At 35.7% G+C, this 17,474-nt stretch overlaps 1 protein-coding gene across 1 annotated transcript in view; it reads left to right on the plus strand.

Moving 5' to 3' along the window:
- The window catches only part of LOC115218812 (lysosomal-associated transmembrane protein 4A), a 30,114-nt gene that overhangs the window by 8,084 nt on the left and 4,556 nt on the right, over positions 1-17,474 (plus strand). The window contains exons 2-5 of the mRNA XM_029788749.2: positions 8,399-8,573; positions 11,323-11,399; positions 15,125-15,253; positions 16,282-16,377. Coding sequence (XP_029644609.1) covers positions 8,399-8,573; positions 11,323-11,399; positions 15,125-15,253; positions 16,282-16,377 — 477 coding nt within the window. The remainder of the gene's footprint in view (positions 1-8,398; positions 8,574-11,322; positions 11,400-15,124; positions 15,254-16,281; positions 16,378-17,474) is intronic.

The following is a 17,474-nucleotide window of genomic DNA, read 5'->3' on the forward strand; positions in this document are numbered from 1 at the left end:
TAGGAAATTCTTAGAGTTGCAATCCACTCTAAAGTCCTTTTTTCCCTTATGCTACCTTTGCAATCTTCAAAGGTTGAAGCTGAATATCAATCACATTCGTTTCAGCAGTTTGTCAGCTAGTGCCTGTGAGTATGATGGACACTGTCCCTCCTCCAATGGCATAACCTTATCCCTTCTCTTGAAATTGCTGGCATTTTACCAACATTTGAAACCAATATTATTACAAAAGGAAGAGACACAGCCCCAAATCAATGAATAGTTATTGTTTCTGTTTTTGTATTTGTATTTGTCTCAGCAATTTTGTAAATAAAGTCATCCATGATAGCATTGTTTAGAGATATGTTGGTGGGTAAATGTTGATAATGTATTTTAATACAATTAGTTTTATTTTCTTTTATATTGTGAAATCATTTCCCCAGTAAGTTCATAGAAGATAGAAAGCATGTGTTTGGTGGGGAGTGTGTGAGAGATTTTTTTATGTATACAATTCCTTTGAATCTTTCACTACATTCTAACTTGTGCGTGTGTCTCTGTCTCTGTCTGTCTCTGTCTCTATATATACATACTCACACAAATACATACAATGTAAATTCTCTGTAAATTTTTCTGTGTGTATGACTTGAATATCTGACCTTTCAGTTAGAAAGTTGCTTTCCTCTTTGTCTTCCTTACATTAAGTATATATAAATTGATTTTTCTTTCTTTTTTTGCAGTGTGATGTGGCAGGTCACACAACCTTTTAATGACAAGTAACTGCTGTTTCACGTTATAATTTAATACTGGTATTAGGTTATTCAACTTGAGGCATATGCTGATGATGCAGCCCTCATTGGATTGCACCTAGAACAATCATATAATTAATGATTTGTGACTTTAGCAGAAGATGCACAACTCCTTGGATTTCAAGTTTGTTTGAAGATCTGTAGTCAACAAAGCGTACCTTTCAATACCCAACCATGTATAACAATCTAGTTGAAATCTGGGATAGGCTAAAATTCTAAATCCAAGGAAACTGGTAATTGTGCAAAGGAGAATTCGATAAAGCTCAATCAGTTGATTTCCTCTAAGGAATACAAAAACCAACGATTTGGGACATTTTCCCCCCAACTTCTGTCTAGATCTCTCACTCTCATATGAAGGGTAAAGTCTAAAAAATATACTTTATGCCCCTCATAGCAAATTAGCTTGTTGAACCATGGTACATAATGACTTGGTTCATCATTGATGAACACCTCATATAATCTGAAACCATATTGTAAAAGTCTTTTAGCTTCTGTCTGAGTAACAATGGTCAGATGCTGTTTGAGACATCTTTTGTCCAATACCATTTTTTTTTTATCAGCAAGGCTAACATGGTACAGATGAGATATGCAAATGGTTTCTATCTCTAACTAGATAGAATTTGACCTTCTGTAGAAGTTAGGAATGGCAGGGCAGGTATCTCCGCTTTTTACTTCCCTTAAGTCACTTGGCACATTTGCAAAAGATAGAGATCTCTCTACCTTTCAGAACTCCAGAACTTTTATTTATAAAAATATAACCAGGCGTAGCTGTGTGGTTGGAAGCTTGCTTCTCAACCACATGGTTCCAAGTTCAGTCCCACTGCTTGGTACCTTGGGTAATTGTCTTCTACTATATCTTTGGGCTGACCAAAGCCTTGTGAGTGGATTTGGTGGACGGAAACTGAAAGAAACCTATCGTATATAAACATATATATGTATATGTGTGTGTGTCTCTGTGTTTGTCCCCATTCACCACTTGATAACCAATGGTTGTTTGGCAAAAGAGATCAATAGAATAAGTATTAGGCTTCAAAAAAGTAAGCCCTAGGGTCGATTTGTTTGACTAAAACCCTTTGAGATGGTCCCCCAGTATGGCCACAGTCAAATGATTGAATAAAGTAAAAGATAAAAGATGTTGACGGTAGTTATTACTTCCAGTTATCACTATATTACCAAACTTTACACAAGCAGCTAGTTTGCACTATGCAGCTGACCTAATTAATGTAACCAATTCAACTACTTCTCATCCATTATCTGACTACCATTACTGAATTTTTAACATGTTTCTAGGAAATTAGGTTCAACTTATTGTTTATGTACATGCTATATATAACGGGAAGCTTTATGAAAATAGACAAAAGACGAAGGCAGGTGGGAAACAAACAAACAATTGTATTAGTATGGCGCTCAGGAAATATAAATAAAACAAGTCTTTAACGTTTCGAATTATATATCATTCTCCAAAATGTCTAACCTTGTGCATATTTTAAAAATTATTATCACCAAAGATGAGAGCTTTGAATCTATTGCCATGTTGCTAATAATTCTGAGAAATTGTGTTAATCCTTAAATAGAATTTAAAAATACAAATCTTGTAGGGTGATATCAGATTTTTTTTGTTTTTTGGCCAGAATATTGCAATAGAAATATCAACCACCAGCTAATCTTTGTAGAAAGTCCAAATTCTTTGTAACTATTCTTCTAGCTTTTGATGTATGAATGAATTTGGAACTTGCTGACCTATGATATTAGCATTTTGTTCCCCCCAAAACTTATTGTTTGAAGATCTTTTGGTAGGTTATCATAACATTTGGTCATTGTATGTTCATTCCTAGTGTATAAGGCTGGCAATGGAATAGATTCCTGTGGTGGTGGTAGGGTGCTCATTCTGTTCCTTTTATTATTTTTTTTATGGTTACCAACCATGTATTGGGATGGGGAGTCTGGTTATACCTCTCCCTCTCTATAATTTGTGGCTTACTGCCTATGTTGAAAGTCATTAGTCTTATAAGGATGGCAAGAGCAGTGAAATTGTAGTTTGTAGAGTAACACAAAATGATTGTTGCTGAAGACCACCTCTATTACAAATAACATGACCGACATAAACTCCAACAATAGAAACAATAACACAAGCGTTACCTCTGTTGTCTCCATGATTTACAACAATAATAGAAAGTACTTAGCCAACACTCAAAACACTTCTGTCTGTTGTTTACCTGTCTTTTCATACCCTATCAGTAATAAGTACATGAGCACTGTAATAGACGAGGTTGACTTTGACATCCCTTGGTGTTAAAAATTCCACTAGGGAATCTTTTCAGGGCCAATAGAAAAATAGTCTATATTGTTGTTTATACCTATTTCTTTATTACCCACAAGGGTTTAAACACAGAGCGGACAAACAAGGACAGATATAGGTATTAAGTCGATTACATCGACCCCAGTGCGTAACTGGTACTTAATTTATCGACCCCGAAAGGATGAAAGGCAAAGTCGACCTCGGTGGAATTTGAACTCACAATGTAACGCAGACGAAATACCGCTAAGCATTTCGCCCGGCGTGCTAACGTTGCTGCCAGCTCGCCACCGTCTTGTTGTTTATACCTGTCCCCAGAGTGTGTGCCATTGTGCTTATGGGGATACTGAAGTGGAAGCAATAATGGGTTGCCAGATTAATTCTTCTTTGGTATTTAGCTACAACCCTTTTCATTCTGAGTTCAAATGTTTGCTGGATTTAATTTTGCTTCTTAAACATTCTGGATTGATAAAATTAGTAGCAGTGATATAATGGGTCATAGCCTCCCACAAAATTTATGTCCTTGTCTCTCATCAATCATTATTCTTATCATTTGGATTGTGGAGTGACAGGAGTTGTATGTTAGGTCAAAAGCACTGCAGTTCTGCAAGTTCAAATGCCATTGGATTTTAATTTTTTCATACATCCTGCTAAGTTGATAAAATAGTTGCTGTTTATGATTTGAACCAGTATACTTTCCACACTCAAGGTTTTGTTAGTCAGTTGTAAAACCAATGACAAAACAAGTGTCTACTTCTAGATGTTTAATCTCTGGTCAATCCTAATTGAATAGATCAGACATTCCTGCTGTGACCATCCTATCTTTTTGAGGAGTATACTGAGCTTCATTGTCTTTTTTTTTGTTAGTTGTTGTTTAGCTTCAAGTCCAGCAGATATGATCAGTTATTCTAGCCCTGGCCATCCTGTCTTTGTTTTTTCTTTCATTTCTGATGTAGTGTATCTGGGATTTAATTATCTAATGTGCTTTTCCCTCTTAAAAATGTTAGGGTGTAAATTTGAGAGATTTGACTGCCATTTCTTGCAGATTGAGCAGTGCCATAGAGGCTCTCTTCCACTGATAAATGGCAGAGCCTCTTCATTAAGACAGGATGGTCAAGGACAGAATACTTTTGATCATGTCTGCTCATAGCTGACTTGGGTCTAAACATCAACAATAATTTGTCTTTAAGGCAAGTTGTTAAGCCCGGGCATAAATTTTCAGTAAAATAGGTACTGCCTATATTCTGAAAACTGTTTTGATTGACTACACTCTTATATATTTATGACTTGTCCTAATATAAAGATAACTTTTTTTTTGTATTTTGGTTGTTGTTGGCTTTTAGATAACTGTTTCTTTTAAAACTGTATAAGTGTGCAAGCCTGAATGTTGTATTTGCCCAATGCCAAACGGAAATTAAATCAAAGTGTTTTAAACAGTTGCATGTTTCATAAGCTCACAGTGTTAAATGACCTAATTTGGCAGCTAGATTTGCTATGTCACAACCTTGAGATTAAGAACAGTATGTAAATTTTTTATCACCTTATTAGAAATATGTACTCTTGATGATTTCTGAGTTATATAATGATTGCTTTAAAAATATAGTATTCTTTTATTGTTTTACTGATTTCAGTATTTGGTCTGGGGCCTCATTTCCAAAAGTATAGTCAATAATATCAATCCTAGTACTTGATTGGAATTTATTTTATTAATCTTAGAAGGACTAAGAGAAAAGTCGACATAACTGGGAAGCAAACTCAAGATGTAAAAGTACATAAATAAATATCAAAAGATATATCGTCTGATATCTTACTAATTCTGCCATTCTCTGACTTGTGAACTTCATTTTCTTTACTTGTCACTGGTGCTGGTAATGGTGGAATCTGTATGTCCTGATGTATTTGCATGTGACAGGAATATTGCTGTCATACTACCTCTTTCCTGTCATTTTTGCTCCTTGTGTATATTTCCTTGCACAGCTGTCATTTTGTCTAGAGTGGTTTCCTTGCACAGCTGTTGCCTGTAATCGGTATCTGTTTCAAATGATGGTTCTCTTCTGTTGTGCTTACATATTCATTACCTTTACTTATTCCTTCCCCTTTGCTTATTATCTTCAGTCAGTGTATTTTTGAATCTCCAGTAAATTGATATTGCTGGGACAGCCTGAACTACTCAAATGGAATATTTGCGTGTTGTGACATAGGCTTGCACACACAAAATGCTCTGGATAAATATGTATGTAATAGGCTTATATGCCAGACTAAAGATATTATAGTGAGATCAGGACAGAGAAACTATTGGAGCAAAGCAGCTTTATAACTCTGTGTGTGTTTTAAGCTAACAGTTAAGTTTTAAACAGAAAAAAAAAAAAAACCCCATCAAGGAAATTCATTGTATATTGTTTCTCATATTATTGTTTCGCACACACACACACGTTATGCATTGGTATAAAATGAAGGAGTGTGGAAGTTAAGTAGACAAAATGTATGTATATATATATGATAGCTTGGGATTGTTAATCCAAATTTTGGTTTCACACAACTCTTTTTCATTGGCAAACAAAGCTTGTCTTTGTTCAAACAAATTTGTAAAACCTGAACATAGATTAAGTCTCCGGTTTAATCTGTAAAGATATATTTAAAATAATGAAACAATAAAAAGTCATATGGAGATATAAGCACTCTCGTTTTTGCTGGTTTGTCAAACTTCGACTATGAATAGTGCTTTCCTACTGTTACTTGAATAAATAAATAAAAGGGTGTCGGACCAAGTAAGGTTTTACATGGTCACTCAACCTGTGAGAAATAACTGCCAAATCTTATTTAAAACCCAACTTTATCATCTTAAAAATAAATGAACAGTGGATTAGGAAGTCTGATTCCTTGCTGTTCTCAAGAAGACCCGTTCATCATAGCAGAATTGATACCGGTGCTTGTGCCATGTAAAAAGCACTCAGGCTGGTGCCATGTTAAAAGCACTGATGCTGGTGTCACATAAAAAGCATCCAGTACACTCTGTAAAGTGGTTGGCATTAGGAAGGGCATCCAGCCATAGGAACTATGCCAGAACAGACAATGGAGTTTGGTGTGGTCCCTGGCCCTACCAGCTCCTGCCAAACTGTTCAACCCATGCCAGCATGGGAAACAGCTGTTGAATAATGATGATGATGATCATGATATAACTGAAGCAAAATAATTCCCCCAAATATTGGAATATCATTGCAGGAATGCCTTTGATTTTAGATCTAGAGATAAACAACAATAGCTATCAAAAAATTTTGTATATATGTGTATAATGAAAGTAGATGAAGGATATACTTTGTAGACAGTTCATTATCGTATTTATTTTGAGATTTTCCGTATTCAATTAATTTTAAATATAACAAAGGATTTAATAAAATAACTTAGTTATCATTAAACTAGTGTTAGGAACATAAATTGTGACTAAGGTCTGGTGGAAGATTTCAATTCAAAACTTATGAAAACAAGACATTTGTACTACAGAGCCAGAGGCGGGTTTCAGCCGGGTTGGTATCGAAAGGGTTTAAGAACTTTTATGCAATAAATGTAATATGTGTTGTCATTTAAATATAATATTCATCTGTCAAGCCAAGTGAAATTGTAGTCATGACTGATGCCAGTACTGTGTGACTGGTACCCATGTCAGCAGCATGTAAAAAGCACTGTTCGAATATTAGGCCTCACGGAGGCAGTGACAGGTGATATACCGTACTTGAGAAGACCTTTCAAGCCAAGTTTGATTGTAGTTATGGCTGATGCTGGTGTCACATAACTGGCACGAGTGCCAGTGGCATGTAAAAAGCACCCACTACACTTATGGAGTGGTTGGCATTAGGAAGGGCATTCAGCCATAGAAACCATGCCAAATCAGATAGGAACTTGGTGCAGCTCCCCGGCTTACCAGTTCTCAGTCAAACTGTCCAACCCATGCCAGCATGGAAAACAGACGTTAAATTATGATGACTACTATGTATAATGTGTTAGATTGTCTGTGTGTGTTTAAGTGTTGTAGAGTCATAAGCTTTTGTCAGTATTAAAGGGTTATTTAAACTGAAATTATGTCCTGATAATATTTCAGTAGGAACAGTTGTCTTTTTTTGTGTTGTATTCTAAACATCATCATTTTCCTATCCATGTTTGTATGGGTTGCAGGAGTTCTCTCTAATGCAATATTATTGTGTTTCTTTGTCATCGTTTTTGCGAGGTTCAGTTTCCCAAGATTGGACTTTCCTACTTCTACCCTTGGTCTTATTCTTCTACTAGATCCTACATGAATCTCCTGACACATCTTCACCCACGTGCTATCTTCTTTAAACATTAAATGTCCATATCTGCATAGCTGTCACTCTTGCATACTACAATATCCAGTTTTTCTCTACACTTATCTTTGCTGTATTGTTCAATCACAGTAACATAACACATCCAATAGATAATGCCCACCTCATTTCTTTCCAATCTTCATACATCTTCTGCATTCAGTGCACATGTTTCATTACCATGTGGCAATGCAGTTTGTACATGTACATCATACAATTTACCTTTTGCCTGGGTGAGAAAATCCCTTTTGTTATCAGTGAAGGTAATAACTCCCTGAACTTTTTCCACCCTATTTTAAATTTGGTTACTATACTTTCATTGCACCCCACCTCTTTTACTGAGTAGGTCACCTAGATGACAAGCTATCAACAAATGAGCAAATGAAGTCACCTCTACACGGTCACTTGGTCTGCTTGAAATAGCCATACCATCTTACCCCTTCCCTTAAAGTTGACCTTGTGCCTTAATTGATTACAAATTTTGGCACAAGGCCAGCAATTTTGTGGGCGGGGGTAAGTCAATTACATCGACCCCAGTACTCATCATTGTTTAACGTCTGTTTTATCAACCCATAAAGGATGAAAGGCAAAGTCAACTTTGGCAGAATTTGAACTCAAAATATGAAAATGGTGTTCTAACAATTCTGCCAGCTTGCTGCCTTAAACCTTGTGCTTTTATTAGAAACCATTATCATTAGTAGAATAGAAGTAGCAGTAGAGCACTGAAGTACAGTATTTGTTTCTTTCATTTAGTATTCTGGATTCACATTTGTGATGGGTGACTTTGTCCTTCCTCTCTCTCTTGATAAAGTGTACTTAGTGCTATACTGAGTTGAGTTCTATTATTCACACCAACTTCTCTCCATATTTTTAGAATTGTGCTAATAGTAAGAAGTAATTATAATTATTTTTTGTATTTCTTATTTGATGTATTATTATTTTTATTGTTTCTGTTTAATTTTATAAATTTCTTTTTTACCCTCCAGCTTGCCAATCTCTTTGTTATGTGCTTACTGGTCATTGCCACTGTACATCCAGAACTCCTGAAAGTTTTCCGATCATCCTCTCCTATTGAGTTTGATAGGTATTTACTGAAAGAGGACCAAAACAATTGGGAACCCTACAAGAATGGACTGTTTGATTCAATATGGAGGAGCAAAGGTAACTTGAATATTCTGTTTGTTGTTGTTTGATTCCATCCCAACCCTGATTCAAAAGACTTCTGGTGAAAGATATTCCTCTTGCGATTGTCCCATCTTTTTTCTTTCTTAAATTTTTTTCCAACCACAATGTATCTGGGACCATAACAAATGTATATTTCCTATTTATAAGATGGAAAGGGATGATTTGAGGAATAATTGGTTACCATTTCTACTAGGTCAAGGGATGTGGTATATCTAGCCAAGAGTTGAACTCTCCCAGAAAACACTGTCATTGTTTCAGTTAATTTTGAAATAATGATTGTAGTAAAATAACTTAGTCATTATAAAACTGGTGTTTATAACACAAATCAAAATTAGATTTTGATGGAAGGTTTTAATTTAGATAAGGAAATAGTCTCAGATGGTTTGGTTTCAAAAAGATTAATATAGTTATGTTGCCTGTGAACTTGTAAAATTGCAGATATTATTTTTCTTGGCACAGGTGCACCCCACAGATTCTGTGCATTTGTATTTGGTACCTGATATTGAAAAAAGAAGGTTCCTTATAACTGGTCTAGAGACTTTCTTCTTGGCTTGTATTCCTCTAATTTTTTTTTCTGGCATTTGGAGATTAACAGAAAATAATAAATCACTAAAATAGTACTTTCATGCATTTATTTCAGTGATGCACTATGTTCAGAGTTCAAATCCTTTCATCTTCCTGGTATTGATAAATAAAAATTCCAGTTAAAAATTTGCTGGAAAATAAATATATAATTGGCCAATTAGTTCATAGTCACATGAGTTCAAATTTACTTCAGGTTTTTTTGTTAGTTTTATGTTTACATATCCCATACACAGAGCACAAAAATGCACAGCTTTGTCAGACAGCAAGTCAACAAATACACTGGCAGACAGGAGCCACTCTTTGCGCAGGTGAAAAGATGAAAGCTTACCTGGCATGATCATGTACCTGCCACAACTTCCTGTTCAAAACCATTCTTCAGGACACATTTGAGGGATGGCAAAAAAGAGGCAGACAGAGAAAATCCTGGTTTGACAACATCAGGGACTGGACAAGTCGCAACACTGTGAACTGCCTACACATGATAGACAACAGACCAGTGGTGACAGATAACTATGAAAGCATCTAGAGTTGCATCCTAATGACTGGTTGCATCAGTTAAGGGAGATCTTGATGATGATGAAGTTCGGGGCAGAAAATTTTAATTCTTTGATGTTCCTGTTTACATACCTGTGAGGCAATAAGAAACAGAACTTGAGAATATTACTCGATTTTAACTAAGAGCATTGGACTCACAATCTTGATGTAGTGAGTTCAATTTCTGGACTAGGCTGTGTGTTGTGCTCTTTAGCAGACACTTTATTTAATATTGTTCCTGTTTGCTCACCTGTAGAAATGAGTTCCGTCACTGGTGCCAAGCCTTATTGGCCTTTCCCATGGATAACATTGGTGGCGTGGAGAAGGGAGGCTGGTATGCATGGGCGACTACTGGTCTTCCATAAACAACCTTGCCCAGATTTACGCCTCAGAGGGGAACTTTCTAGTCCCCAATACCATGGCCATTCATGACTGAAGGGGATCCTTACCCTTTATCTAAGAAAAGAGATTTACTAATATATTCCTTTCTTAATTGCTCTCAAAAAAATTAGCTGTTTCTTGTCATTTGAGATAAATATTTTACTGCTTTTTAATTTAGTTTCAAATTTTTATTTATTATTCAAGTCATGCTCATTCTAAATCTATTTTACTAGTTCAGCTAATGTTCAGCAGAATAAATGCGCACGCATGTGTGTGTGTGTGTGTGTGTGTGTAGGCAGGCACACAGGCAGGTATCACTGTTAAGAAGTTTTGTTTCCCAATTATTGTGTGGCACTTTGGGCAAATGTCTTCTACTATAGCCCTGGGTTGACCAAAGCCTTGCAAGTAGGTTTATTTGACAGAAACTGAAAGAAGCTTGTTAGGTACAATTATGTGTATATATTGGATCATCCCATAAATAATGCAGTTTTTTTTCAATTGCATGAATTAAAAGTTGGAGGGAAATGGGATAAACTACATTTTAGATTAATTTTGAAAAATAAAAGTAGTATAAAAAAACCACATTTATGGGATGACCCAATATATTTATGTTTGTGTATGTCTCCTCGTCATGATACTTGTAAATGTGTGTCACCATCATACAAATAGTGTCATTTGTTTCTAATCTGTTGTGAAAATATGTCCAGTCAAGTGGAAATATTACCTTGCTTGGAAACAAGTGAGGGTTGGCATTGGGAAGAGCATCTGGCTCTAGAAAATTTGCCTCAATGAATTCCATTTGACTCTCACATAGAAGAGTGGAAATTAAAATGGTGATGCTCTCTCTCTCTCTCTCTCTCTCTCTCTCTCTCACACACACATTACTAAATGGGAAGAGTAATGAATACATGGTGCAGAGTATATTTACTTGTGCATGGCTGGGGATTCACTCTGCTCTGAAATGTTGCCAGAAGGACTGGATTAAGTGAGAGACTTAAGAATAAATATCTTTGCACAAATATGTTTGTACAATGTACATATGTGTAGATGTACATATGTTGTAGATGTACATATGTGAAATGCATGGACGTGTGTGTCTTTCAGTATTAGTGTCTTTTTCATTTCTTTTATGCTGCTTTTTGTCTCATTTGGTTGCATATTGTTTGTTTTGTGTGTGTGTGCACGCGCATTGTAATAATGTTTACTCAAATCTTATCTTTTATAGAAGATCTGTGTGTTGTCTATGCCATCACCCTCTGCTCTACAACAATGTGTGTCCTCCTCATCTATGGTGCTGTTAAGGTATTTACTATTTTGTTCTTCCATGTTTAAGCAACAACAAATATAACAGTTTACCTCTCTCTCCATCTCTGAACCCCACCTTTCTGACCCTCCTCTCTCTGATCCCCCCCTCTCTCTTTCTCTCACTCTAGCCCTCATCTCTTTCTGACTTTTCCTTTATCTTCTCTGATCCTCTCTCTTCTGCCCCTCTCTTTTCTCTTTTGAAACATTCCTTACAGTGTGAAATAGAGGTCCAGTGTATATATAGTCCAATGTATAGCCTGCTTTGTATCATTACATGATGTCAAAAGCCACTTGTGTTGTGTGTCATTTCAATCTTCACGCAAATATATAAAAAATATTTCAACATTTAAATACACACAAAGAAGAGAAGCTGTTTTACACCTGCTTCATCTTAGTTCCCATTTCTCTATTGTAGCTGGTATCATAATAGTGACTATTCATTAGTCAGAGGAGGAAAGGCAGCTCCCATGATGTTTTTCAAAGACTCCAAGACTGGTAGAAGGAAGGTAGGAAGCTTTCCTTCAGACTGGAGGCCTGATCTGAATACCAGTATTTCACTGGTACTTATTTTATTTACTCTATCAAATACAAAAAAATGGGGAGCAAAGTTGACCTCAGTGGAATTTGAACTCATAACACAAAATGCCTTAAATACTATAAGGCATTTAAAATTCTTTTATACTTCTGCTGCTCTGCCAAATCTGTCATCTACCACAAAAGAAGAATATTGATAGTTTACCTAAAATTTCATTATAATAAAATATTTTTCAAAAATAAATTCTTATTTTGGCATAAGGTCAGAAATAGAGGAGGGAACAGTAATTTCTATCAACTTTCAGTTCTTCACTGATATTTTATTTTATCAACCATAGTTAACCTTTTCTGGATTTGAACTCAGAGTGTAAATGATGGGATCACATACTGCAAGGAATTTTGTCTCTATTCTAATGATTTAGCAAAATGCCACACATTTTGTAGGCAATTTAGTCAACTGCCAGTATTTAATTGGTATGATGTGTTTACTCTGGAAGGATGAAAGGCAAAGTCCATGTCAGCAGGATTTGAACTCAAAATCTAATGGACCATATTACAAGTCATTTTGTCTACTGATCTACTAATTCTAATATCCTGTAACCCTTAGTAAGTTATTAGTTTGCAATGGAAAATTTCATCTGGTTTGTCAAGGACAAAACAGTCTGGAGATATTCATCCTTTTCCTGAAGCTGTCGTGTCTGGAATGATGATTCAGTGAAGTGAAAAGGCTGAACTTGTGTCTCAAGACTTGGATTGTCCAAAAACTGATCACATTTCCATAGAAGTCACACATTAGCAAAACTTTGGTGCACAAAAGATGCAGTGGAATCTAAGATAGTGATAGAGAAGGACTTTGTAATAAAAGTACTCAAGATACGAATTCCTTTAAGTGCTTGAAGACTCTTGAAGTTGTTGATCGTTTCTATTACCTAGGCGACTTAGTTAACAGTTCAGGTGGGTATTTCAAAGGGATATGTGCCAGAACAAGAATGGGAATGAAAAATTCAGGGTAACAAAGTCTCTGAGTGAAGGTCAGATTGTATGATGCTTGTGTATGATGTGCTGTATTGCATGTTAGCAAAACAAGAACATTAAATGTGGAAGATATGTAAATGATGGAAAGAAGTGAGGTGAGTACGCTTCGCTAGATGTGTGTTTTTGTTAATGCAAATTAATGATGGAACACAAATTAACTGGGAAAAATTGGGTATTAATTGTAGTGTGAGAGAAACTTGTGTGATTGTTGTAAATGAATGTCATTCATTTCCAATATTCTGTGAAAATTGGTGACAGGAAGGGCACCCAGCCATAGAAAATCTGCCTTAATAAATGTCATCTGACCCATGCAATCATGAAAACAAAAATAGATGTTAAAACGATGGTGATGATGACAGTGGGATAAAGAAGTGTCAAATAATTTAAGTGGAAAGAACCGACTGAAGAAAAAGACCAAAGAAAATGTGGGGGGAAAAAAGTGGTGAATGCTGATTTCAGAAAGCTGAACCTGTCAAAGGAAATGTCAAAGAACTTTTTTTAAAATCTCTTTGTCAGGAAGGAATGGCAGTACCCATGACAGTGTACTGTGGATTTCTGAGACTAGTGGTTGAAAGAGTGGAGGGTATCCTCAAACTAGAGTAGACCTGGCCTAAAAGTTTGTAACAGAATGGGTTCCAGTGAAGGTATCCAAGATATCAGGTGATGGTATTAAACTGGGTGACAGATTGTCTTCTACCCAAATTAGTCATTGTGGAATTTGTACTCAGAACACAAAGGGTGGAACAAATGCTTCAAGGCATTCTGTCTCTCATGCTCCACTGTTTCTGCTTCATTGACCTTGGAAAGATGAAAGGCAAAACTGATCTCGGCATGGTTTGAACTCAGAACATGAGGTGTCACAAGTCATTTTGTCTGATGCTCTAATGATTGTGCCAGTTTGTTGCCTATAAAACTGCAACAAGTGGTCTGACACTGTACTGGAGAAGACTCAGCCAGGCAAAGACAAATGGATATAAAATAATGATAATGATACTTTTTTTTTTACTGGTTCTAGCCATCATATTGAAAAATCTTTATACTGATGGTTACAAGGCCATTATTTTGTAAAGAGAAATATAATCAATTGAACTGACCTCAGTATTTGGTGAGTAATTACCTTTCGTTTCCCTACAAAAATAGGTCAGAAAAATTGGTTTCTGTTGGACTTGAACTTGGAATTTAGATGGCTAGAACTCATTGCAGTAAAGCATTTAATCTGAGCACTTCCTTAAGACACTTATACCACTTCATAGTAAACAATAAAAGAGAAAGATTGTTTGCGTAGGGAGAATAGAAAGATAAAGCTATAAAAATTTACATTTATCTGAATCTCTTTTTTTTGTCTGTCTGAATCCTTTTTGACTGTCTATCCAAATTTTCCTTTTTGTCTGAATCTTTTTGCCTGTTCTGTCTGTCTGTTTGAATCATTTGCCTGTTCTGTCTGTCTATTTGAATCTCCCTTTTTTTGCTGTCTGTTTGAAACTCCTTTTTTGTTTTTCTGTTTGAATCTACCTTTTTTTCTGTCTGTTTGAATCATCTTTTTTTCTCTCTGTCTGTCTGAATCACCCTTTTTCTCTGTCTGCCTGTCTGAATCACCCTTTTTCTCTGTCTGCCTGTCTGAATCACCCTTTTTCTCTGTCTGTCTGAATCTCCCCTTTTTCCTGTCTCTCCGAATCTCCCCTTTTTCCTGTCTGTCTGCCCGAATCTCTCCCTTTTCCTGTCTGTCTGCCCGAATCTCCCTTTTTCTTTTGTCATCTGTCCAAATCTTCCTTTTTCCTGTCTGACTGAATCTACCTATTTTTTTGTGTGTCAGTCCAAATCTCCCTTTTTGTCTGTCTGGAACCCTAGTCTGTTTAGAATCTGTCTTAGCATTTTCACCCATACATTCATATGAAATTACACAAATGTCATAAAGACACCTACTGACAGAAATATTCATATAGACACTTATGCACATATCCCAGCAGCTGAGTACATGCATCTACAGGCAAACATGATGAAGAGGCATCAGCATAAATGTGTACACAGACACATACACTTATCTATAGACGAATAGATATACAAATATACTGACACATACACACACACTGTTGATGTAGTGTTTCTACATTGTTGTATGACTACTAACAATTTTTGTCTCTTGTCTGTTACAGAATCGACCCGGATACCTGATTCCTTTCTTTGGTCTTCAGGTCTTTGACTTCTGTCTTAGCTGTCTGACTATTGTTGGATCTTCCCTCTTTACAACAAACATTAAAGTGTGGCTCAAGGAACAAAGACTGGTGAGTATAGACGTGTGTGTGTGCATGTTTCTTACAAATGAATGAATAATTATTGTTTAACTTAAGGTTCTATACTGCAAATATCTGCAACTGTTGCTAAATCCTAAACTTCATGAAACTGCAATTCATGTTGTTTCCGAGCAAAAAAACTGGAGCTAGGCACTCTTTAGCATAAAAAACACATTTTAGAATTTCTTGTCAAAAGACTTCCTGTTTGCACCGTGTGTGTTTATTTGTTGTATTTTATTGAATGAATTTCTTGATAATTTTTCTCCGGAAATTTTCTTTGTTCAGTTTTCAAGCCTAATATTTGTTAAAAAATCTCAAGCAGTGAGTTAGAATTTGGTGATATTATGTATTAATGATTTATTTATCATTAATGATTTGGAGAAAGGGAGCTTGGACTTGGCTAAAATAGATATCGATATTTATTGGATATCAATTCCAAGCAGGAATGCAGTTATTGCATAAATGTTTTCTTACTAAATGGTAAAAATTATAAAAAAACCAGAAAAAAAACAAATAATTTTAGACAAACCATCTAAGGGAAATAATTTCTAACACTATTGTCATGAATTATGTCCCATATAACATTTTTACTTGTTTGTAATACTGGAAATACCATATACTTAACCATTATGACAGATTAAAAAAAAAAAAAAAGTTTTGAATTTAGTTATCTAATGAGTATTACTCAAAAGGTATTTCTTTTGGTTTTGTCACACATTCTTGTCTGTGATGCATTTGCTCCAGAGTGGTTGGTTGGATTATGATGTAAATTTGTTGGTAGAGTCTGGTTCAACGCATCTTGAGTGAATGCCAACACATGTACAATGAATTTTTGTCAATGGAATGTATACACATGACACTAATATATTGGCATCGTTCATGTCACATGCTACCCTTCCATTACAAAATTTAACAATGTGCCTAGTTTAAATAAGGAAATTTTCAGGATTTGCCTAAGAATATTTTTCCAAAGTGATTCTTCCTGGAATTATGTGATTTTTTTTTTGTATCTTATTCAGGATAACTGTCCTGGCTTCCAACGCCTAATGGAGATGGACAGTGATCTTCAGATGTTATTGATTGTCATCTTCATTGTGGTATTCTTGCTTATCAGGGTGAGTGTACAAAACACATATTTCTCTACTTTTTTTCTTGTTTGCTATGTCTCTCTCTCTTTTTCCACTGTTTCTCCCCACTTCCAAGTGTCTCTTTTTGTTCTTCTCTCCCTTTCTTCCTCTTCCTAGTTGCAGATATTCAACTTAATTTGCTTATACTAGCAGGACCTGTGAATATTTCACAGAATTAATGGTAAACTTATTGGGTTATTTCTGAAAACTTTATCCAAAAGACTTGAAAGTATAGCCTGTGTTGTGTCTGTATCAAAAGATAGTCTCTCCTCTGCTGCTCATTGATAAGTGAAGGAAATTGGAATATGAGGATTACTTAATGTACTTATATATACAATTTTATACACTTAATACACAGCACTCTCTCTCTTTCTCTCTCACTTTTTGCCTTACCTTTTTATTCTCTCTCCTTTTTCTTTTGCTCTTTGAATTTCCCTTCAACTAATTATGTAAAGGTGTTATAGACTGGCTAAGTAACAGAGGAAAAAAAATCTTAGTTCAGAAAAAGAAATATTACAAATTTCACGCACCACTATTTCCCCTTCTTCCTTCCGATCTGCATCGCTCTTCCTCATCCCCTCCCTTCCCCTTCCTATTCCACCCTTCCCCTCCCTCACTCGCCCTCCCACATCTTCCCTCCCCATCCCTTCAATTCCCCTGTCCCCCTTCAACTAATCATGTGGAAGTGTTACGGACGGGCTAAGTAACAGAGTGACAAACAAAATTATTATAAGATAGTTAGTTTCATAAGAATTTAGAAACTTTGAGAGAACATGAAATAATTCTTTTTTGAAATGGTGAAACTCAAAGAAAATAAAGCTATAAATAATAGCATACAGATATTGGGTTGAAAATTCCCTTGGCTAGAAAACATTGGGTAACCTTCAACTTTTCTTATTCAAATTTACATACTATTATTTATAGCTTTATTTGCTTTCCATGGTGTATATATTCCTTCTTGGACAGGACACCAGTCTGTCACAAGAATATTAATTTTTGCCAGCTGAGTGGACTGGAGTAATATGAATTGAAGTGTTTTGCTCAAGAACATGTCACTTGGTCCAGGAATTGAAATCACAATCTTA

This window comes from Octopus sinensis, linkage group LG14, assembly GCF_006345805.1.
Source record: "Octopus sinensis linkage group LG14, ASM634580v1, whole genome shotgun sequence".
NCBI lineage: Eukaryota > Metazoa > Mollusca > Cephalopoda > Octopoda > Octopodidae > Octopus > Octopus sinensis.